At 43.0% G+C, this 24646-nt stretch overlaps 2 protein-coding genes across 5 annotated transcripts in view; both read right to left on the bottom strand.

Annotated features, from left to right (window-relative positions):
• myo5c (myosin VC) overlaps positions 1 to 12328 on the bottom strand; it is a 130442-nt gene extending 118114 nt beyond the window's left edge. Inside the window, exon 1 of the mRNA XM_063065973.1 lies at positions 12088 to 12328. Coding sequence (XP_062922043.1) covers positions 12088 to 12114 — 27 coding nt within the window. The 5' untranslated portion in view covers positions 12115 to 12328. The remainder of the gene's footprint in view (positions 1 to 12087) is intronic.
• Positions 12329 to 14929: 2601 nt separating this feature from the next.
• myo5aa (myosin VAa) overlaps positions 14930 to 24646 on the bottom strand; it is a 223058-nt gene continuing 213341 nt past the window's right edge. For all 4 annotated transcript variants that reach the window (XM_063065969.1, XM_063065970.1, XM_063065971.1 and 1 more), the window contains 3 exons: positions 22301 to 22475; positions 18241 to 18321; positions 14930 to 17181 (listed from right to left, as the gene is read on the bottom strand). In XM_063065969.1, the coding sequence (XP_062922039.1) occupies positions 17029 to 17181; positions 18241 to 18321; positions 22301 to 22475 (409 nt within the window). In that variant the 3' untranslated portion in view covers positions 14930 to 17028. The remainder of the gene's footprint in view (positions 17182 to 18240; positions 18322 to 22300; positions 22476 to 24646) is intronic.

The following is a 24646-nucleotide window of genomic DNA, read 5'->3' as shown; positions in this document are numbered from 1 at the left end:
TCTTGTTAAGCAGCCTCATGTGTAGCTTTCAGAAATTCCAAGTAAATCTATCTTGCCTATTAAGAATTCCAACAGATTTTTGAGGTAAGATTTCCCCTTAAGGAAACCATTCTGACTTTGACCTACTTTATCATCCTCATCCTTAATAATGGACTCCATCAGCTTCCCAACCACTGAACTCATGCTAACTGGTTTCTAAGGATATTATGAGCAGTTTCGGGCCCCTTATCTTAGAAAGGACGTGCTGAAACAGGAGAGGGTTCAAAGGAGGTTCTTGAAAATGATTCAGATTTGAACAGCTCATCATATGAAGAGCGTTTGATGGTTCTGGGCCTGCATTCACCAGAATTTAGAAGAATGAGTGGTAATCCCATCGAAACCTATCGAATGGTTAAAGGCCTTGATAGAGTGGATGTCGAGAGGATATATTCAATGGTGGGAGAGTCTAAGACAGAGGACACAACCTCAGAGTAGAGGGGCATCCTTATAGAACAGAGATGAGAAGGAATTACTTTAGCTAGAGAGTGGTGAATCTGTGGAATTCTTTGCCACGGGCAGCTGTGGAGGCCAAGTCTTTATGTACAGTAAGGCAAAGGTTGATAAGATTCTTGATTGGTCAGGTCATGAAGGGATAAGGGGAGATTGGGCCTGAGAGGGAAAATGGATGAGCCATGATTAAATAACAGAACACACTCGATGGGCCAAACAGCCTCATTCTGCTCCTATATCCTATGGTCTTATGATCTTATAATTTCCTTTCTTCTTCCTCTATCTCTTCTTAAAGAGTGAAATGCCATTTGCAATACTCTAGTCCTCCAGAACCATTCAAGAATCTAGAGATCCTGGTCATATCATTACTAATGCTTCCACAACCTCTTCAACCTCCTTCAGAACCCGGAGGTATAGTCTGTCTTGTCCAGATAACTATCTCCCTTCAGAACTCTCAGCTTCCCAAACACCTTCTCTGACATTCTCAGATTTCTCAAATCCAACAGAAGGCAACTAAAAGAGCCATAGGGAGAATTTCCGACGTACTGCTTGTGTCGTCTACAGTGAAAACTGATGCAAATTACTTAAGTTCGTCTGCCATTTTTTGTCCCCCATTACTATCCCTCCAGCGTCACTTTACAGCAGTCTAATATCTACCCTCGCCTCTCTTTTAGTCTTTATATATTTTAAAAATTATTTCAGTATCCTCTTTTTTTATTATTGGCTATCTTACCTTCATATTTCATCTTTTCTCTCCCTATGGCTCTTTCAGTTGCCTTCTGTTGGATTTTAAATGTCCTTGACACCAGATCGGTTTCCTAACCCACTATCATCCTATTCCTGCCCTGACTGGTACTTGGTTCTGGGAGTAATCCAGAGATTACTACCTTGGAGATCCTGCTCATCAGCCTCTTCCTTAACTCCATATACTCACTGCATAGGACCCCATCCCCCTGTCTACCTACATCATTGGTGACAATGTACACAACGACGTTTGGCTACTCACCCTCCTCTTGAGAATCTTCTGAGACATCCCGGAACCCAGCACTTGGGAAGCTACACTTGTCTGTCCCCTAACTATGGAGTCTCATATGACTATAGGTCTGCCTGACTTTACCCTTCCCTGCTGAACCTCAGCGCCGGCCACAAAACCACTGCCTGGCTGCACCTGTTATGCCTGATAGGTCATCACCTCCAGCAGTATCCACTCCTTTAATTCAAGGAAATTACCACAGGGGAGCATTGACTGCTTCCCCCCTTTCTTCTCCTGGCGGTCACCCATCTACTATCTGAAGCCTGCACTCTGGATATGACCACCTCAGCAGAAGTCTCATCCATGAGGTTTTCAAGCTCCCAGATGGTCCTGAGTACGTCCAGCTGCAGTTCCTTGACTACATCCTGCAGATGTAGTTATCAGGGAGACAGTCAGGTACCCTGAAATCCCACATCTCAAAGGAGGGGCATTTCACCACCTAAATAACTTGCTGCCTACGCTTGTTATACCTCTTACCACTCAAGATTAAGTTCCACTCTGCACCTGTTCTCACCTACACCTATTGAGCCAAAGCTGGGCCACTCTAACACTGTCCACTCCAACAGTGGCCGCTCTGCTTACACCTCACTTCTTTTTATTGGCCCCTGCCAAGTCCTAAGAGATCATTATGATTGCAGCCTGGCAAAAAGTTTTGAAAGGCCTCAAGAACTTATTAAGTCTCACACTGCCTCACCAATAAAGAAGTTACATGATGATTGCAGACCACTGAAAAGTTCTGAAAGGCCCTGAGCTCTTCATAAACTTTGCACTGCCTGACCAACAAACAACTTCTTGTGGTGATTCCAGCTCGATGAAAAGATCTGAAAGGCCCCAAGAATGAAAGGGTTAATATACGAGGAGCCTGTACTCACTCTAGTTTCGAAAAATGAGGGGGAATCTCATTGAAACCTATCAAATATTGGAAGATCTCGATAGGGTGGATGTGGAGAGAATATTTCCTGTAATGGGGGAGTCTAGGAACAGAGGGCACAGCCTCAGAATACAAGAGCATCTTTTTAGAACCAAGATAAGGAGGAATTTCTTTAGCCACAGGGTGGTGAATCTGTAGAATTCATTGCCATGGATGTCTGTAGAGGTCAAGTCATTGAGTACATTAAACCAGAGCTTGATAAGTTCTTGATGAGAAAGGGTGTCGCAGGTTACGGGAAGAAGGCAGGAAAATAGCATTGAGGGGGATAACAAATCGGTCATGATGGATTGGTGGAGCAGATTCAATGGGCTAAATTGTCTAATTCTGATGCTACGTAAAAAAAAATTCCCAAGGTGTGTACATCTGCAAATAATGCATTGAGGTAAATTGTAGTAAATGCCATGGGTTCCGGAATTCCTGCCTGCCGTTAGTTGCTAGATCTTAACGCTCATCGACATCCAGATGATGACTTCCCTCATTCCCAGTGGAAGATGTTAAACACACAACACGGTTTGCACAGAATTTTTTTTAAAAGGAGTTGAAGTTTATAAATGAGGAGAGTCAACCATTTTAATAAGAAGTTGCAGTTCTGATGAAGGCAGTGAGTCCAGAAAGGGAGGGGTCTGGAAAGTCGAGCTCCCATCGTGTTCTTGTGCATCCAATTTCTCCAAAATAAATCTGGGTAGGGTGAAGATATGTTTCTAACAAAAGAAGTGTAAGGTGCTCCTTCCCTCCGCTAGCCTGCAGGTCACCCTTGGGCAAGGGGTAGCACCTGCTTCGTCCCCCTGATCAGGGTCATGTGAAGCCATGGGAGCAGGTGGTGGATGGTCGTATGAACAGCCAGTGGTTATCACAACTCCTGGTAATGCGACCACTGACGCCAGGCAGACAATTGCTGAAGAGTACTGATAATGGGTGGGGGTCACCATCTTGTAAAGACACTGCCCAGAAGGTGGCAATGGCAAACCACTTCTGTAGAATTTGCCAGCTACAATCTTGGTCATGGAAAGACCATGATCACCTATGTCATGACACGGTATGTAATGATGCTGATGATGAAATCCTGGGACTTGTTGCCTAGTTTTCAAAGAAGCATTCTGGACTCACACAGTGACTGGATAGCCATTTGTTTGGAATGATCTGTCATTCACTCCTTCAGAGGCAGGCAGCCAATCAGCCTCCACGGCCTGGTTCCAGGCAACTTAGAGGGACCTTCCAGACAGTCCTGGGAGCCTCAACTCATTTACCCTTTCAGGTAAGCCCCTCCCCAGCCATCTCCCACACATTCATCCTCCCAAACCTAATGTGTACAATGCTCACCCAAACACCCATAGCCCTTCCACTGATCACTCCCAGTACAAACTGTAAGCCTCTACCACCATCACCACCCAGCTGTACCCAAAGTCTCTTCCCCATCCCCAAACCCGTACCGCGGCCTTCACTAAACCATACATCTTTGAAATGTGGGAGTAAACTGGGGCACCCAGAGGAAACCCACGTGGTCAAACCCCAAATGGTGATTGCTGGTGCTGTATAACAACTGCACTAACCGCTATGCTACCATACCACCCTGGTGACCCTCCATCAAAACAGGAATGGAAAAAAACAATTTATTGTTAAATTGTAGGGTATTTATGTTTTTGTTCCCATCATGGAACTTGAATAAGGAAGATTTAATCTTGCAGGACATTAATCATTCATACAATATAAAAAGTTCCCTAATGTGTGTACATCTGTAAATAATGCAGTTGGGCAAATTAGGGTTAGTGGGCACGTGGCCAAGTGGTGAAGGCATTGGACTAGCGACCTGAAGGTCGTGAGTTCGAGCCCCAGCCGAGGGAACATGTTGTGTCCTTGAGCAAGGAACTTAATCACACATTGCTCTGTGACGACACTGGTGCTAAGCTGTATGGGTCCTAATGCCCTTCCCTTGGACAACATCGGTGTCGTGGAGAGGGGAGACTTGCAGCATGGGCAACTACTGGCCTTCCATACAACCTTGCCCAGGCCTGTGCCCTGGAGAGTGAAGTCTCGCAAGACTAACGGATGGGCAAATTTGGAATCAGAATCAGGTTTAATATCAACAGCATATGTTGTGAATTTTGTTAACTTTGCAGCAGCAGTACAATGCCATACATGATAATATAGGAAAAAACTGAATTACAGTAAGTATATATATGTATATCAAATAGCTAAATTAAATAAGTGATACAAAAACAGAAATAAGGAAGCAGTGACGTAGTGTTCATGGGTTCACCGTCCATTCAGAAACCAGATGGCAGAGAGGAAGAAGCTGTTCCTGAATCACTGAGTGTGTGCCTTCAGGCTTCTGCACCTCATTCCTGATGGTAACAATGAGAAGAGGGCAAGTCCTGGGTGGTGGCGGTCCTTTATAGTAAAACTATAGTGACTGCCTATGCTTTCCATAATTCCTCCCTTCCTTTACTTGCTGGACCTTCCTTCCTTTACTTGCTGGACCTTCCTGTTTATCCATATCCAGATAATGACTTCTCTGTCAGATAATGCCAGTTAGATTTCTTGATTCACAGCCCAGAGATGAAGAAACGTCACACGCAATATTTGCTTCTCAATGAAAAGCACAGGGGGTAAATTCAGCCACAGATGGGGACAAACATAAAAGATTTTTGAATCTGATACAGAAATATAAGAAGCTTCTACAGCAGAATATGTTGAAAAAGAAAATCTTTGGGGGAATGAATATAACCATCACGTCCAACATTCCACAGAACGAAATCACACTCATTTACATTTTGGGTGGGGACGCCCTGCAGAATGATAAAAACTGACATCGCTAAACTTATTTTGTGGTATTGCACAGTGAGAATGGCAGAGCCAGCATAATTCAGCAGGGGACCAGCTAGTAAGCAACTTTAGTCCCATTAATATAGGTAGACCTCCAAAAGGAGCAGAACCTCACGGGCCTCAATGACCAAAGAGCTATGTTGCCTGGAGTCAGGGCTTGATGGTAGGGACACCCATGCCAGACATAGGACAGACGAAAAGCTGTCCAGGTTCGGGGATTCAGCTCAGGTCTAACGACCCTGACTGGTGAAACAAAATTGTCACAGAAACAGCAATGAAGAATCTGAGCACAACGGTATTCTTCAGTCTCCAACTGGGACTTGCATGACTGACGGTTGAAAAAACCGAGAGGAAGCCACGGACATGATGAAGGAAGCCTGAAGCACCACCAGGGACGTAGGACCTTCATTGCCACCCTAAACACCAGCAGCGCAATAGGCAGCAAGTTACATAGGGGGACATAACTCACATGACAAAAGGTGCAATCAGAAAGAAGTGGAAATTAACCAAACAACAAGATAATCAGGGGGATACTAAAAGTTTCAAATAAAGTTTTCAAAAGAGAGAAGGAAAAATGAAGAGACAGAGTTTAAGGTAGAAGTACAAGAGACTAAATTCTCAGAACCGGAATTAGATACAGAGAAGAGTTCTGGACAAGTTAGAGTTAAGTATTCTCATAGTTTATGTGGAAACTCAGAACTGGTGGATAAAGTCACCAAGGAGTAGTTTGTAAATGAGTAACTGAAGTGCCAAGGATGAATCACTGGAAATATAAAGGTTCAGTGACAGAGTGAGATAGTGTTGCTGGACATGCCCTGGCTACTGATGAACAGGAACGTGCAACCATTCCACAAGGAGATAGTCGCGGCGAGGCTTTGCAGTGAAACTTCATTCACGCCAAAGCCTGAAAACAGAAATAATCAGTGATTGACAACATTCACAGTGCCTTTGGTTAAGTCACATGAATGGGACGGCTAGATTTATTCAAACAGTGACCCATGACTGATATGGAGATTTATGATTGGCAGGGTGTGTCACCTCTGCTTATGGACACATGTGACTCATAGCTTGGTTTAAAACACAGAATTAATGTTTGTAGAGAGATAGAAATTGGTTACAGAGAGTCATCGGGAGATCTAACGGCACTCAGAACAAGAAACCTGAAGTGCACCGTAAACTGGCTTCATTTCTATAACCTTCGGACAAAACGCAACTCTAATTCATTTCAAATGCATCAGACTGGTCCATTAAATGTTGAGGTTTGTGAGAATGGACGGCGGGGCGGGGGGGGGGATGAGATCAGGGCAGGGAACTGCACATCAATGGGGATGGACGTATGAAGCAAAATCTTCATGAACGAGCCACAGCGTTCATGAACAGTGTGAAACTATATGGTCAGACCCTGTCTAGGCTCCAACTTTGTTTTGTTTTGAGTTTTAGTTTTATTTTGAGATACAGCATGGTAACAGGGCCTGCGCCACCCAATTACAGCTATGTGACCAATTAGTCCAGTAACCTTTGGAGCCATTCTTGGAATGTGGGAGGACAACCTAAAAGAATCCCACACAGTCATTGGGAGAATGTACAGACTCTTTGTAGGCGGCAGCAGTGGATTTTGAAAGGGTTTGAACAGTGCACTTATGATTCCATTGCCCCCACCCTCCACTTTGCCCTGTCCCACCTAGAAAAGGATGCCTCATACACCAGGATGATGTTCATCAACTTCAGCCTGATGCTTAGCGCGATCATCCCTCAGACGCTGATGAGGTAAACTGTCCTCGTTGGGACTCAAAGCCCTTCCCTGTAAAGGGATCTTGGATTTCTTGTTGGAAAGAGTCCCGTCAGTCCGAGTTGGCAGCAATATCTCAAGCTCCATCCCGCTGAGCATTGGTGCCCACCCCACCATGGCTATGTGTGCTCAGGCCCCTGCTGTTTACGCAGCTGACTCAAGGCTGCACTGCCTTATCCAGTTTAAACCACATCACCGAGTTCGCTGATGGTACTACCGTGGTTGGCCTCATCAGCAACAACGAAGGGTTGGCATACAGAGAGGAAGCAGAGAGGCTTGTCAAATGGTGCGAGCACAAAAACCCAAGTCTCAATGGGGACAAGGCAAGAGAGGTGATTATGGACATCAGGAAGGTGCAGTTCAACCTCTCTCCATTGCACATGGAGACAGTGATGATCACAAAGTTCCTTGGTGTGCACATATCAGACGATCTAGCCTGGACCCACAATACCTCCTCATTTGACAAGAAACACAGCAGCGTCCACACTTTCTGAGGAGATTGAGCTGTGCGAGTCTCCCTGCCCGCATTCTAACAACGTTCTACAGGAACGCTGAGGTGTCTGGCTGCATCACTGTGTGCTGCAGAAGCCGCAAGGCATCTGTTTCTAAGACCATACAGAGGATAGTTAAAACCATCGAAAGGATCACAAGGGTCTCCCTCTCTCCTACTTTTGAGGGTGGCACTGTGTACGAAGGGCCCAAAGCATTGTTGAGGATTCCAGCTACCCATCCTACAATCTCTTTGATCTACCTCTCTCAGGAAGGAGGTACTAGGACAAGCAGACTGAGGTGCTGTGGTGGAACAGCAGATCCTACGACACTATTACACCTTTGGGCATTGGAGTTTGGTCTTCATTTCAGCTGACTGGCTGGCTGCTTCCTCCTGCGGGTTGTAAGACTAATGAATAGCCTGCCACCACCAAGCTCTATTCACTAGGGCAGCGAGTTCTTTACTGCTTACCTGTGTTACACATTACATGCACTTTGAATTTTCTTAACTTTTTTGGTAATATTTTGTTTTATGCTCTGTGTTGTGTGTGATATAGGTTTTACGGGAGCACCGTGGTCTGGAATAATGTTTCATTTGATTGTGTATATGTACAACCAGAAGATAAAGGAGTTGAACATGAATTTGTATACCATGTCTTAGACTCTAAAACTTAGAGAGTTAAAATGCCAAGGATGTGTTTTAAATGCTTGGCTTGAATTCCAGTGAACCGATTGAAGTGCTTAAAATGTGAAAGGGATAAAGCCAGAAATCATTCCCTCTGGTGGAAGAATCAATGACAAGGAACCAATGAACTCCTGTATTCCAAACAAAAATATTAAAAATGATAAACACTCTTAAAATTGGAACTCAGTATTTCAGGGGAGAAATCAAGAAGTATGTTCATGTGATGGATGGGAGGGACTGGGAAATTTTACCCTGTTCCTCCCCTCCCCTCCCCTCCTCCCCCCACCTCCCACTCTCCTACGAACTCTATTGTTGCTGGAACGACTGTCGATACTAGAAGGAAACTGGATGGTTTTGATTGGGTGTGGCCAAGAAGATGGAGTAAAGGCAGGCATGAGGCCAAGGAATAAACCTACCCTGATCTAAATAAATAGCAGAGCCAAACTGAGGAGCTGACAAGCTCATTTCAGAATCAGGTTTAAGATCGCGGGCGTATGGCATCAAATTTGTTAACTTTATGACAGCAGTACAAAGCAATACACGATGACAGTGAGAAAAGCTGTGAATCACAATATATATATATATATCATAGATAAGTTAAAATAAGTAGTGTATAAAAATCAGAAATGAAAAAGTAGTGAGGTAGTGTTCATGGGTTCAATGTCCATTTAGAAATCAGGTGGCAGAGGGGAAGAAGCTGTTCCTGAATTGTTGAGTGTGTGCTTTCGGGCTTCTGTACCTCCTTTCTGGTGGTAACAATGAGAAGAGAGCAGGTGCTAGCTGATGGGGGTCCTTAATGACGGACATCACCTTCCTAAGGTACCGCTCTTTGAAGAGGTCTTGGATACTATGGAGGCTAGTACCCATGATGGAGCTGACTGATTTTTCAAGTTACTGCCACTTACTTCAATCTTGTGCAGTACCGAACAGTGATGCAGCCAGTCAGAATGCTCTCCCCAGTACATTTGTAGAAGTTTTAAAAATTTTTTAGTTAACATACACTCCTTTTCAACAATTTACAGCATATTGTTGACACCTCCCTCCTCTTCTTCTTTTCCATTACCCATTCCAGCTCCCCTTTTACCCCGTTCTCTTCTCCTCGCCTGCCTATCACATCCCTCTGGTACCCCTTCTTCTTCCCTTTCACCCATGATCCACTCTCACCAATCAGATTCCTTACTTTTCAGCCCTTTTCCATCTATCACCTCTCACCTTGTCACATCGTCCACTCTCCCCCACCCACCCACCTTCTCCCTCACTTGGATTCACCTATCACCTTCTAACTTGTGCACTTCCCCCCAACCCACCTTCTTATTCTGGCTTCTGCCCCTTTCCTTTGCAGTCCTGGTGAAGGGTCTCTGCCTGAAACGTCGACTCTGATTGATGCTGCCCGATTTGCTGAGCTCTTCCAGCATTTTGTGTGTGTGAGAGTCTGGATTTCTGACATCTGCAATCTCTTGATTGTTGCTATGTTTTCTTTCAATATTTAAACTGTACAGTTTCTCAAAATGTTAGAAGAAGGATGATGCAGCCACTTTGATTCTTGCACAAAGCAAGTCCAAAGTTAGCGGTGTTATAGGTAGATAGGTCATGACGAGAGCTTTTGGCACATTAGCCTTCATAATTCAAAGTACTGAGTAAAGGCATCAATAAGATTGAAAGAGTGCAGTGAAAATTTACAAGGATACCGCCAGGACTTGAGGACCTGAGTTAAAAGGCAAGGTTGAATAGGTTAGGAATTTATTCCTCAGAGTTTAAGAGAATAACAGGAGATTTGATAGAGGCAGACAAAATTATGAGGCATGTAGATTGTGGAAAAGCCTGCTTGCGTTTACCCTGAGGGTGGGTGAGAATAGAAGTATAGATCATGGGTTAGGGGGTGAAAGATGAAATATTTAGACCAAAGTACCGTCAGACACAGGAACAGAATTAGGCTACCTGGCCCATCGAGTCTGGTGCGGCAATGACTTAAACAGGTTCACCTCCCTCTGGCTAAAGAAATTCCTTCTCATCTCTGTTCTAAATGGACACCTCTCTATTCTGAGATTGTGCCCTCTGGTCCTAGACTCACTCACTCTGGGAAACATCCTCTCAACATCCACTCTATCTAGGGCTTTCAATGAGATCCCCTTGCTCATCTGTCTAAACTCCAACAACTGCAGGCCCATCGAACACTCCCCAAACATTAACCCTTTCATTCCAAGAACCATTCTCATGAAATTCACTCTGGACCCTCTCCAAAGTATTTGAAACTTTTCACAGTTTAGAAAAATAATTTGCATCTTTGTTCCTTTTACCAAAGTGCATGATCACACACTTCCCTCACTATTCCACCTGCCACTTCTTTGCCCATTCTTCCAATCTTTTGGAGTCTTTCTATGCATGTTAGTATCTTTCCTGTAATACCATGGACTCTTATTCTGGTCAAGCGGCCTCATGTGTGGCATCTCATCAAAGGCTTTCTGAAAATCCAAGCAAACAACAGCCGCTAACTCTCTTTTGTCTGTCCTGCCTGTTACCTCCTCAAAGAATTTCAACAGATTTGTCAGGCAAGGTTTTCCCTTCGGGGGGAACTTCTTCAGAGGGTGGTGAGAGTGTGGAACCAGCTGCCAGAACTGGTGGATCGGGTTCGATTTCACCATACAAGAGAAACTTGTGTTGGTACATGTATGGGAAGGGTATGGAGGACTCTGATCCAGGTGTAGGTTGATGGAACTAGAGAGATCAACAGTTCAGCACGGACGAGACGGGCTGAGGGGTCTGTTTATGCAGTGTTCTACGACTACGACTCTACAGAGGCAACACCTTTAACAGCAACAAGATTTTTCCATTTCCATTTTCAATGAAAACTTATTATGTTTGATGGCAGAATTATTATAACTGTAAGTGGGTGTAGGACATACGCATCTTGGAACCTGCTCCCCCTCTGAGTAAACAATGACTAATTCCAATATTCCACATTCCAGACAGATCCATAATTTACTTGCCTAAAAATCTATTGCTCTCAGCCTTATGCTTAAGAACAGTGAGGCCACACATCTCTGGAAGAGATCCAATAACTGAAGGCAAATGAAAATATAAGGAAAAACCTGCAGATGCTGGATATCCAAAACAAAAAAAAATTAAAACTGCAGAAAGAGAAATAGTGGAGTCTCCAGTCCACAATCATTGGTCAGAACTGAGAAAGACGCAAGTTAATTTGCAGTAGAAGACATGGGGGCAGGGTGTACAGAAGAAAGGAAATGTCTGTAACAGAACGAGTTAAAATTGCTTATTGGCGGCACTGCAGCTTTCTTGTTCAGTTCTGTTGCTCTTTCTACAGATGCTGCCTGTCCTGTTGAGATCTTCCAGCATTTTCTGTTTCTGCCGCAAAAAAAATTTAAACCATTCTAGAGATTTGTCCCCGTCACAAGAACCAAACCATGATGCGGTTCCCTCTGTCCCAGACTCTCCTGCTTAGGGAAACAGCACCTTTCTGGCTAAATCTTTACTACAGCATCCTGTTACGGTATCCAGATGATGTCATACAACTGCTGTGCCAAGATGCCCAAACACACAGATATCACCTCTCTCTGCAATCCGCAATCAATAAAGCCACGTCGGAAGGTCAATGCAATTGGCAAAATCTTGCTTGAACAGCGCGAAGTCTAGAAATGCACCCTTACAAACCGGTTCCATATGGCTTGGGGCATTCCCCAAGAACAAGCTGAATTCACTTGGGGACTAAAATAGGGCGATGTCCCTCAAGAGCCCCCTGGACCTCCACTTAACCCGGTAGCTAAAGGCGGGGAGAGCCAACTTGTTCGGCCTTGGTGCCGGCGCAGAGGGTGAGCTGGTTACTGAGTTACCTTGGTATAGAGTTCAGCCACTGCCATAGTCACGGGCTGGGTTGTTTCAGCAGGTGCTCGAGCGAGCTGCGCCACCTCTGCTCATGGTCCGCCGCCAAGTCCTCCTGCTCTCCCACCTCTCCCTCTCCTCCCTCTCCTCCCTCTCACAGGTCCCACCTGTTTTGTTTACACACGCGAAAGTAATCCAGCTCGACTTTGCTCTGCCTGTCTCCCTCCCTCCCGATTCACTGCAAGCACCACCCCGTGACAGAGGAAGTTCCTGCACGCAACTCCTAGAAGTAGCTGACAGGTAGGTATGAAAGTTCTGCCCCAGCACAAAGCAGTGCGCCAGGAAACACAGATTCAACCCTTTCAATGTACGCGCCGCGACGCAGTATGCAAATGACGCACAAGGTAAGGAGACGTGGCATTTAAACTTTTCAAGTCACTTGTAATAATCTCCATTCACACCTTCACAAGTTTTATGACACCCTAACAAGTGACATAATCTAAACGACGTTTTAAGTAGCACTTCCTGTAACATTAGTTAAGTCGCCATAAATTTCCAAAAGAATTTATGTGAAAAAGTTAGGAGATCCTTTTATAACTGACATCGTTATCAAACTTGTGCTATCTTTATGACTTTTAATGATTCCGTCAAATCTAATTAACATAACATTGCCTCTTCATAAAAGTCCATGTCGTTTGTTCCTTGTATCCCGTTGACAAGGACACCAGTTAGCCATCACAACTACTGACCATGACAGCCCTTCAGAGAATCATTGGAAATACTTAAAAGTGAATCAATCTCTCAAACTACGAGAATGTGATTCTTTGTCAAAATATTGGAAGATATTGAAATATAGTTCCAGCCAAATAACTAAGATCTTGCATCCATTTATTGCCTCTTCAGTGTTGTACCGGTGTAACATGGGAGGAGCAGGCTGGCAGGAAGGCGACAGAACCACGCATTAGTAATTAGTAACCACACATTGAACCTTGAAGTGGGTGGACTACGGCAGCAAACCACCACCAACATACACTCGGTGGCCACGTCATTAGGTCCGGGAGGCATCTAATAAAACGGCCACCAAGTGAAAATGGATTTAGAAAGCAGGCAGAGTGGTGTTCAGTCCGGGGAACTGCGAGGTAGGAGAAGCTAAAAGGCAGAATATTGTCTAAGGGGGAGAGAGGGCAAGTGAATGAAGAACAGTGGGACCAGAAACACAAGAAAATCTGCAGATGCTGGAAATACTAAGCAACACACGCACCCAATGCTGGAGGAAGTCAGCACACCAGGTAGCATCTATGGAAAAGAGAAAAATAAGTCGAAGTTTCTGGCTGAGACCCTGAGTTCCTCCAGCATTTTGTGTGTGTTAACAGTGGGATCATGTTTTTTTAATATATTTATTTTGATGGTATTTACGGAGACACCACGGTAACAGGCCTTGCCAGCCCCATTACACCTATGTTCCTATATATTTTTTGGAACGTGGAAGGAGACCTGCGCAGTCGCGGGGAGAACTCCTTACGGGTCTCACCAATATACAGGTGGCCACTCTTGGTGAGACCCGACACAGACTGGGAGGCCGTTTCGCTGAACACCTACGCACTGTCCGCCAGAGAAAGCGGGATCTCCCGGTGGCCACGCATTTTAATTCCGTATCCCATTCCGATATGTCAATCCATGGCCTCCCCTACTGTAAAGATGAAGCCACACTCAGGCTGGAGGAACAACACCTTCTATTCCGTCTGGGTAGCCTCCAACCTGATAGCATGAACATTGACTTCTGTAACTTCCGTTAATGCCCCTTCTCACCCCATCCCTATTTATTTATTATCCCCCCGCCTTATTTTTCTCTCGGCCCCTCTCACAATAACTCCTTGCCTGTTCTCCATCTTCCTCTGGGCTCCTATCCCCCTTTTTTCCTCCCTAGGCCTCCCGTCCCATGACCCTCCCCCTTCTCCAGCCTCGTATCCCTTTTGCCAATCAACTTTCCATCTCTTAGCCTCATCCCTCTCCCTCCTGTCTTCTCCTATCATTTTGGATCTCCCCCTTCCCCTCCCACTTTCAAATCTCTTACTATCTCTTCTTTCAGTTAGTCCTGATGAAGGGTCTCAGCCCAAAACGCCAACTGTACCTCTTCCTATGGATGCTGCCTGGCCTGCTGCGTTTTCTAGCATTTTGTGTGTCACTAGAAGCATTTATAGTGGGGTGGATAAGTATTTGATAAATTGAGGAAAAGTGGGGTATGGGTACAAAAGAGAACTGAGACCATTATCCCATTAAATGGTGGAGCAGGCTTAAAGGGTCTGTACTACTCCTGCCCATTTTGTGTTCTTTTATTAATAGTGTTCAGATTCTCATTGTAATTGCAATGCCATTACCATTCATCCGTTTCAAGAAATTCTCATTGTAAGCTAAACTGCATGGCCAAGTATTTTTAACATCACCTAATGTTGTTGAGTGTTTTTTTCTTCAAAATAACCCTTTCAGTGAGTTGTAAAAAGAAATCAATGTGTTGCACTCTTTTGAAGTGTTGATGCTCCAAAGTTCCAGCAGTTGTAGTGGCTCAGGGTACTAGCTTTAAACACCTCCAGAATAATTGCACAAATCACACCGTTCAAGGCTAATTAATATTTTTCAGCAATGCCTTCAGAGGAGGTGGGTGAGGCACCTAACAAGTTACTCGGACAAGTACTCGGGTAGGAAAGGTTAGAATATGGGGCAAATGGGACTAACTTCAGTGGGAATTTTGGTCGGAATGGGACAATAGGACCGAAGGTCCCATTTGCATGCTATGCAACTCTAAATCAGAGATTCCCAAAACTGGCAGATATCAATCATTAAAACTAAAGCAGCTGGTTTATAATGTTGAAATGTTTATTTTTACAAGTTGGACATTACTTTATTTCCTAAGTCAATATACATTTTCCATAATGCACACAGCTACTAATTGAAACAAACAGGAAACGCGACAGTGTTTTCAGAACTTTTCTGTACATCAATATCATACTATTGTTTGCTACCTGGTTAAACACAATAGTTATCCAGGGTTAACATCAGTCATCAGCATACCATAGCAACAATTATGTTTTCAGCTGACCACTGTTGATAATTTAAGAATCTCCAGTTTCTTAACACCAATTACTACTAATGTACTTGCATTTTATGATACAAAAAGGTAAAAGGCAATATAAAGCAGGAAGCATGAAACTATATATGGGGGGGAACTAAAGTGCATAAATAATATTTCAAAGGAAGATTGCCTTCATAGTTCGTTCATCTGTTGTCTCTTTGCTAAATTCAGAGTTTCACTTTCTTAACCCAGAATTTGTGTAAATGCCCTAAAACAAAGCACTGCTGATGGAATGCAACACAATCGATGAGTGACAGCCAATAACTTGGAATATACCGCTTTCCCAGACAATCTTTCTTTAAAACATAAACCCTTTCTGTCTGCAGTACTCTTGACAAAAAAAAAGCATCCATTTTAGATTGACCAAAGCATATGATGCTTTTTTAACTAATTAATTTTGGGTGAATTAAGCAAATATTTGACTGGGGGGGGGGGACTGGAGAACTTTGTACTTTAAGACTGAAATGTACAAAACTGCAAAACCCAAAATATGCCATGAATAAATCAAATACTCAATATTGTTTCTATCAAAGTACTGCCTAATTTGCTTAGATAACACCAGTGGATTATATAAACCATTCTGCAGATATACAGAGCACTACACAGACTTTTACCATATGGGACTTAGAAATACCATATACCTCCCAGTTAAATATTGGGTTTTCCATTCAGACTATAAATAGGCACATATAATACACCATTTAATATGTAAACCATTGTCCTGAAATCAGGTTTTTGAAATTGGCTACTTAAGTAATGAATTAAATAACTTAAAATATGTAAACAATGAAGGGTAGAACAAGTACATAAATTTTGGCCAGCATGAAGCGACGTTTTAAATCAAATTTCGAATCAGAGTACCTATTGTCCTTAAAATAAGATATTCCAATTTTAAGAACTTTCAGAGTTGATTCTACAATACACCATCTGAGCTCTGAGAGATTGGAGTGATAGCAGTCCTATCAGGGTGATGCCTGCATCGTAACCACGGCAACCGGCACATAACCTGACCCCAAGGTCACTAAATACTGCACTGAAAATACTGGAAAAAAATACTTCTACTCTGCTTTTACAATTGTTATCCTTTACCCTAATATACACAGTAACAAATAAATGAAAGAGTTCCTGTAAAGTGTTAAGAGATTCCAACAAGGGCATATTTAAAAGGCCAAAAGGTAATATGTCAAATACTGAAAAAATGTTTTGTTCAATCTTCTATATTTTAACTATCCATCTGATATTTTGATATTTTGCCCTTTTGAGTGCTTTTGTGCTTTGTCAGAATTGTAACTTAAAATGATAACTAAAATATCTGCACAAATCAGTTTAAAATGGGTTTGAAAAAGTTGTAACATTGACATGAAATATCTTTAATATGTCTTAACGTTACACAGTATGGTGTTAAAGGATGCAGATCAGCATATTCGGGGGACACTGGATGGGGCTACTATCATCATGTGCTAAATTAAACACCATTATAATCTCTAGATTATATTCTAACAGAGATTTGTAGTCTACATCATTTGTATATTGACTTTAAATAATAGTTATTAGACAAAATGATGCTATATCAGGCAGTTGTATTCCCCTTAGTTTGATGGCTAATAATTAAAGTATGACACAACCCTAATTTACAGTTGCTAAATCCGAAGTATATTCACTGAAACTGCACAGTAGCAGTTATCACGGGATATTTATTGGTGCTGTATGAGGAGGTTCAGCATTTACTTTCAATGTACATTCTTTTCAAAGGGAGATACTTCAGCACTGCTCTAGCTGTGTGTGATGAATGGACGTGATCCTCATCTTGCTTAACTGCTCCTCAGACACGTATCAGGAATCCAAGGTTCATGCTGCTCGGAATCTGAATGCTCTCGAGTGCTAAAGAAGATGGATTGAAAGGGAACGTAACAGGGAATATGTGTTTTGCATCCATTAGCAACTGTGGAGAGTCTTTTCGGTTTTGTAAACGCACCTAGAGAGAAAGGAATAAAGATTAGTGAAATATTATTAACAGAGTTTTAATGGAAATGGAATTTATAAATATTCCTAATAGGTTAATAATCTATTTTTTTAAAAAATGAACTATAGACAGTGCAATGATGGTAAATATTCATCTACAAACACTGATAATTATGAAAAACAAAGCAACTCAGTAAAATATCTTTTTCCAGCACAGGAAGGAATGTGCAAGATTAAAATTCTCTGCCTATTTTCTGGAGTGGTTCTCCTGAATATTTCACATAGGAAGTACATTCTTATAAATAAAGCTGATGACTTTCCATTAGGCACGACACAGGGAACAAATTTAGCTCCAAGCCTGCATGACTTCTAAGCTTTAACTTCAAAATTCCATCTACTCAGCATGAAGCGCAAAGATTAGCTGTTATTTAAAATTTTCAGCTCCCCTGCACGTTAAAAGAGCCCATGATAAAATACCTTTCAAACTATAAGAAGCTGGATTACTAAAACAACACTTTCTCCGCATAAGTACACTCTCAAGATGAGCATGACATATTTTCAAGTCAGGATAGTCTGAGATTTTTCCAAGTTTTCAAAATTATAATTGTTGACAGCACATGAAAGCTCAACGTCAGGATGAGTCAACAGTGCCTTCCTACTAACGGCTCACTCTCTCCTCCAGCATCGGTGCACTGTGGCTGCAGTGTGTGACTATGCCAACAGCACCACCCAGACCTATGATCTTGACCAACAAAGAGGACAAGAGCAACTGAGGACACAGTCACGTGACAACATATAGGACCCGCTCCAAAAGGCACACTATCCTGAGTTGGATATACTGTGTGTCACCGTTGCTGAGTCTATATGCTGGAACTCCCCACCCAACATCATTATGGAGGTATCTTCACCAGATGAACTACTGTGGTTCAAGAGACAGCACATCACCACCTTCTCCAGGGCAATTAGAACTAGCACGAAGCTGACCTTGACAATGGCACCCACAACTCAAAATGAACCAAACAACTGATGCACAATTCCACCCCCCTCCCATTTCATTTACTGAGACTCTTACCTGAATAGTGCGTATGAAAGACGCAGTTACACGCTCTTCGAATTCATTAACAGGAGTGTATAAATTTAAGACTTTAACAATCTGGGAAAGAAAGAAAATGCAGTTACCATGGGAAGGGCTTACTTCATGCACACAAGCCTGATGGAATAAGCAGATATGGTTACCTTTTGGAATCCAACTCTATTTGATGAAGTGAGTAAGACCACTCGCTTAATGTCATTCTAACATTTTGCAATCCACAATACAATATGATAAGATGGTGCCTGTGTGTGTGGGTGTGGGGGGGGGGGGGCAGCTCCATTGTGAATCTATTACATCCTAAAGCTTAAGCCCTCAGAAGTTCAGGCAGCATCCACCCAAGAAAGAAACAGTTAACATTTCATCAGTTCTGAGGAAAGGCTCGGAACTGAAACATTAACAGTTTAATCTCACAGGTGCTGTCTGGCCGACTGAGTGCCTCAGATTTCCCATCTTGGATCACAGTTCCACCATCTGCAGCATTTTAAAATTAAGATTTTATGCTTTGGTTTTGGATTCTGGTGTGAAGAACATGCAAACCATTGCGAGGCCTCCGTTGGTTGGGATTGACCGTGGGCGTTGCGTTCGAGCTGTCATACGCAAGCCAGTACGTACGGAGAGCAAGCTGTTGCCCGTGCAGCCAGCTCCCCCTCTCTACACATCTGATGAGTCCAAAGGAACGGCGGAGACTGAAACAGTTTGGCAACACAGGGGTTGCCAGTCAGCGCTGAACTTGACTCCAGCTCTGGATTTTACTCCTGAAGCCCTCCCCACGAGTGGGTGTAGCTGCAAGGCAGCGGGAGGTTTCAGATCAGAGCTTTCCTTCCCTTAGACGAGCTGCCGACCGTGGCCGACGAGCCCCATCTGCTTGAAGCAACCGGTTTGAAGCTGCTAGTAACCTGCCTTTGCCCTTTCTCCCAGTAGAAATGTTTTCGCTGGGCTTAGTAGCTAAGCCACAAGTGAAGTCCAAGAGCTGGACTTGGTTATCAGAGGTTATTTGAGTTGCATGCCATTGGGGGCATTTAATAGGTAGTGGGAGCTTATACGCAGTACTCCCCCCATTTATGACAACATTCTGGAACCATTATTGACAATAATTTAAAGGAAAAGCTCTACCCACTTTTATAGCCCTAGACTAAGAATTTCAGTTGTGCTTATTTGCAATTATCCCAAAAGATCTTTGATAGCTGGAGGCAGAAGGCAAGATTATATCTTGAATGTGCTAGACCAAATATCAAATCACCAAGTCATCACACTGAAAGAAATTTGCCTTTGCCAAATTTTTTAAGTTTATCTTAAAATGTGAAAAGGTAGCACTGTAGATCATGCCTTTGTATTGGTGATTACATCCTTGCAAACAGCTTCATTTGTTACACAGATCCATCTTAAATTTTAAATTGATCTGGTATCATGCGTGTGTATTGAACTAGAAATAGCAGCAAGTTACAGTACATATAAGTGCCTAAGACTTTTGCACAGTACTGTAGATAATTCGGTTTATCAGTATTTTAGAATCTAACCAGCTGATAGGCCCTTATCTCAAACTCTGATCGGTACTGGGATAGCAGGGGAGACTCTGTGATCACCTTAATGACTTCACGTGACAAAAAACACAGTCAGCCTTCTCAACAAACCCAGTGAGATATATTTCAGCATAGGTTGAGTTCAGCTGCAACATTTCAGTTAAACTTTTGATGGCATATTAAAAAATGGACAACTAACTACAGACTAAAGCAGCTTCTCTGAAACTATATCCAAACAAGGAGTTAACATCTTCAATCTCAGGGGAAAAAAATAGCCCAATTGCTTTTTTTTTAATGAACTCATCCGGATGTGGGCATTGCCAGACCAGGTAAGGATGGCACATTCCCTTAAAGGGCATTAACTAAACCACACGAATTCTTATGGCTGTGCAGAAATGCTTGCAACCATTATAATCCAAAATGATGCAGCTGAATATGAGCTCCTCAACTCCCACTATGGAATTTAAAACAAGATGATGGAGGGACCTTGCAGATCAAGCAGCATCAACAGAGGGAAGAGGACAGTTGACATTTTGGGCTGTCCATTTTGCCTCCATAGACGCTGCCTGACCTGCTCTGTTTCGCTCCAGATTCCAACACCTTACATCTCCATGCTGAGATTTAAACTTGTGTATTCAAATCACCAGGCCAGGCGTCTGGACACAAGTCACAATGCACTGTAATGAATTGATCTGTATGAACAGCATACAAGACAAAACATTCACTGTACCTCGGTACGTATGACAATACTAAACCAATTCCAACAAGTTAACCACCATGCCCGCTCATTCCAACAATCTGATGCTCGATTGGCTCAGAGCCTTCTATGCAAAATAGTCACTCGTTCTGTCATCAATATGGCATCGACAACAGGTAGATCAGCAACTTGCCAAAGCTCCTTCCTTAGCAAGTTGGAGATCAGAGGAAAATAATATTTTTACCCAGCGAGTGGGTGGGGTCTGTTACACCTCAGACCCCTCCCTGGCAGGGTATTGCAATATTAGCATTCATTTCAAGAGGACTAGAAAATAAAAGTAAAAATGTAATGCTGAGACCTTATTAGGCATTGGTTAGATCATATTTGGAGTATTATGAGTAGTTTTAAGCTGTGTCTAAGGATGTGCTGGCACTCCAGAGCAGTGGCCCCAAACCTCCGGGCCGCGAAGCATGCAGGGGTGCAGCGGTAGCCGGAGTGCACCCAGCACATCTTTAAGAAAAAAACCAAAATAAACAAGCTAATTAATTAGGTGCTGCCCAGAAGCCAGTCTTCATTAGAAGAACTGAGGTGAAGAGGGTCAATAACTTTAAATTCCTCAGCATTAAGGATCGACGTTTCTCTCTCTGAAACACGTCAGAGGATCTGTCCTGGGACCAGCACGTAACTGTCATTACAAAGAAAGTATGGCAGCGCCTATACTTTATTAGAAGTTTGTGTAGATCCAACATGTCACCTTGATCCTGACAGCCCTGTCTTTTCATCTTTTCAGCCTGTCTGGGCTGGCGTTTAAATTGACCAAACAATGGAACAGCTAAAGGCTCCAGCGCCCTGGAAAGAGGAGTGAACATCGCGTAGAGCACGTGAAATCGGCAATCGCCTCTGATCTGGGCCGACATTTACGTGCCAGGCGGCACCTAATTAATTAACTTGTTTATTTCGGCTTTTTTCTTAAAAATGTGCTGGGTGGGCCCCAGCTACCGCTGCACCCCTGCATGCTTCGCGGCCCGGAGGTTGGGGACCTCTGCTCTAGAGGATCCAGAGAGGTTTATGAGAATAAACCCAGGAATGAAAGAATGAGGAATGTTTGATGCCTGTGGGTTCAGTACACTGGAGTTTAGAAGAATGAGGGAGGGAATGTCATTGAAACCTACTGAATATTGAAAGGCCTAGACAGGGTGAGTGTGGGGAGGATGTTTGCAACAGTGGGAGAGTCTAGACCCAGAGGGCACAGCCTCGGAAAAGAATGACATCTCTTTAGAACCAAAGATGGTGATCTGTGAAATTCATTGCTCAGGTGGATATGGAGGCTAAGTCAACTGGGTATATTTAAAGCAGTGGTTGATAGGTTCTTGATTCATAACGGTGTCAAAAGTTACAGGGAGAAGGCAGGAGAATGGGGTTGAGGGGGAAAATAAATCAGCCATGATCAAAAAGCAGAGCAGACTCATGAGCCAAATGGCCTAATTCTGATCCCATGTCTTATTATTATGGTAGGAAGGGCAGAAACCTGCGCCACATTTAAAGAGTACTTGGAGGTTTTCACATGAAAAGCCATTACCTACAGGGTCTGCCATTGGTGGTGGGCTGTTGACATTGGTGTATGCTATTCCAAATTGGACCCATTGCTATCCCTAGGCCTATATCCTGGAACTCCCAAATGGAGTGCAGAGCTTCAGGGAGGGTTTCCTCCACTTTCAAGGGCAATAAAGGTTTGTCAGCAATGCCCACATCCCATGAATGAACATAAAGACAATAAAAACAATGAAAATTATTTTCTGCACAGAATTTGGTTGCGTCATACCTGGGCAGTTGTTAGAGCACTGCACATTGAACAAATGGCTTCTGCATCTTCATCAGTCTTCTTTTTCACCTGCAGTAGCTGAGCTGCCTGAATTAATGGCTCCAGGGTTTCCTTAGCGCCACTAGTCTGTAGATTCTTGTCCCTCAGCCACTCCTCGAGCTGACTCACATTGTACCTGGAGAACCGAGAAAATCAGGTTAGGTTGGCCTCATCCCTGGTAGTTTAGCAATTCTGAGATAAAATTAACCTGCCATTAAGACATACCGCGAAACTGGCAAAAAGGTCAGGGAAGCATAACTGAATGACTAGAGTTAACTTAGAAAAGTTGTGGTATGCCAAGGAGAAAGCAGTAGGAGGGGCTATTTTACCTCACATGGTAAAAAGAAGGCAGGGCCATTTCACTGCATAAGGTTTAAAAAAAACTATCAGAAAAAAAATAGGATTGGGCAATATTTGCTGAGAATAAATCCTGGTGTGATGGGATAACAGCTGTTTCCCATGGTAACCAGGCAATCAAAGGTGTACTGGATTCTAGGAGTGGCGGGGTAGAGATATGTCTCTACCGAAGGAAGAGCAAGTTGCTGTTACCCTCCGCTAGCCTGTAGGTCACCTTGAGCAAGGTGTAGCACTTGCTTAGTCCCCCGATTAGGGTCACATGAAGCCATAGGAGCAGGAGGCGCACATCACAAGTCCTGTTGTGCGACCACTGATGCCAGGCAGACAATCTCTGAAGAGTTTTTATAATAATAGCTGGGGAGGTCACCCATCTTGTAAAGGCACTGCCCAGAAGGCGACAATGGCAAACTCTGCCAAGAACAATCAAGGTAATGGAAAATCCATGATCTCCCACATCATACGGCACGTTACAAAATGATGATTATGACGACGACTAGATTCCAAACACTGGGCTCCAGTGTTCCTGTCCGTTTCTCCACCATCCTCCATCTGCTTCTGGATACAGTAATGACACTTCTCTCAAGTGAGGAGAACTTCCAGCTCTTGCCAGAGTCCTAAATGGATATTGATGAGGGGCCAAAGTTGAAGGTGGCATTCTGGCAAGTTCAACTTAAGCTGAATTTCACCGTCTAGCCACCCTGCCCACAATGAAAATCAGATACCGACATAGTATACTGGATGCTGGAAACAGCCCATAGTCATTAAGGTAGATCCCAACACAAATCAGCAAGGTGCACTTCCGTGAACATGAAATACTTTAGATAAGCTTCTTGATTTTGATCGTTTCATTCATTATGTGCTGAGTCTTTGATCGATTACTAAATTAAAACAGCACGAGGTATGTGGTTGAATCTAAACTCAGATTTCCACTGAATGAAACCATATAGTAGATCTTTTTAAACCTATGCACAATAAATCCATTGTACTTTAAAGAAACTTTTTTTTCCTGCTTATTATTGGAGGAGCTTTTAGAAATGGTTGTTGGAAATTTACTTCCGGCTGGATTTGATGTTTCTAAGTCAGATACATTTTCAGTAAACAGCACACTACTTCTAATCTGTCTAAGACAGTCAAACACACCTTTACTATTATTCAATAACTTCGGTATTAAAACTGTTATTGAATATATTGTTCAGAGTAACAATGTTTAAATATTTTAGGCTAGAAATTCATGAACAGATAAAAATGTGCTGTTTAATATCTGAACAATAGGGCAAAAACAGATTTTTTGAGTACCCGTAGAATCTCTCAGAAAGTTTTTGTACTCATTTTAATTTCATACTTTCCGAAAATTTATTTTGTAGTGTTAAACTGCTCCAGCACACTCGCTTGAAAATTGACAACTGTCATTTTCTCACAGAACCGCCAGCTTTCACCAACACTATTTTCCCTGAATCTGTATTATTTAAAGGGCCCACATCTAAATAATCTTCTTCACTCTCAATGATATGCTGGGACACTTTACCACCCAAAATATATTTGACTGCTGTGCTCACAGAAGTCACAGTCCTATCCAATGTTCCCTCTAATTTGTAATGACCAGTGCAGACAAACATCTTGTGCTGTGCAGTTTTTTTGCCCAGTGACAACAACATGTATGCACTAAATAATTCTGTCAATAAAAATAGTTCTAACTAAAATCTGCAGACAAATCATTGCTAACTCCATGTTGTTAACACCATCCACATCAGAAACCGGAAAAGGAAATGTGATTGTGTATGATCATGAAATATACGTTTTGTGCCAACGAAGTCGTGGGTGACAAGCTTTTGTGTGCAGTTTAAATTCCTTTGTGTGCACACCTTAGAGGGAAAATTGGCCACATCATACTTAGCTGCTGTTTTAATCTCTGCCACATCAAATAATTTGCTATTCCCCACAGTATTAGGA

Source organism: Mobula hypostoma, chromosome 13 (genome assembly GCF_963921235.1).
Source record: "Mobula hypostoma chromosome 13, sMobHyp1.1, whole genome shotgun sequence".
NCBI lineage: Eukaryota > Metazoa > Chordata > Chondrichthyes > Myliobatiformes > Myliobatidae > Mobula > Mobula hypostoma.
Note: the sequence above shows the minus strand (reverse complement) of the source record. Positions and strands in the feature narration are given on the sequence as shown.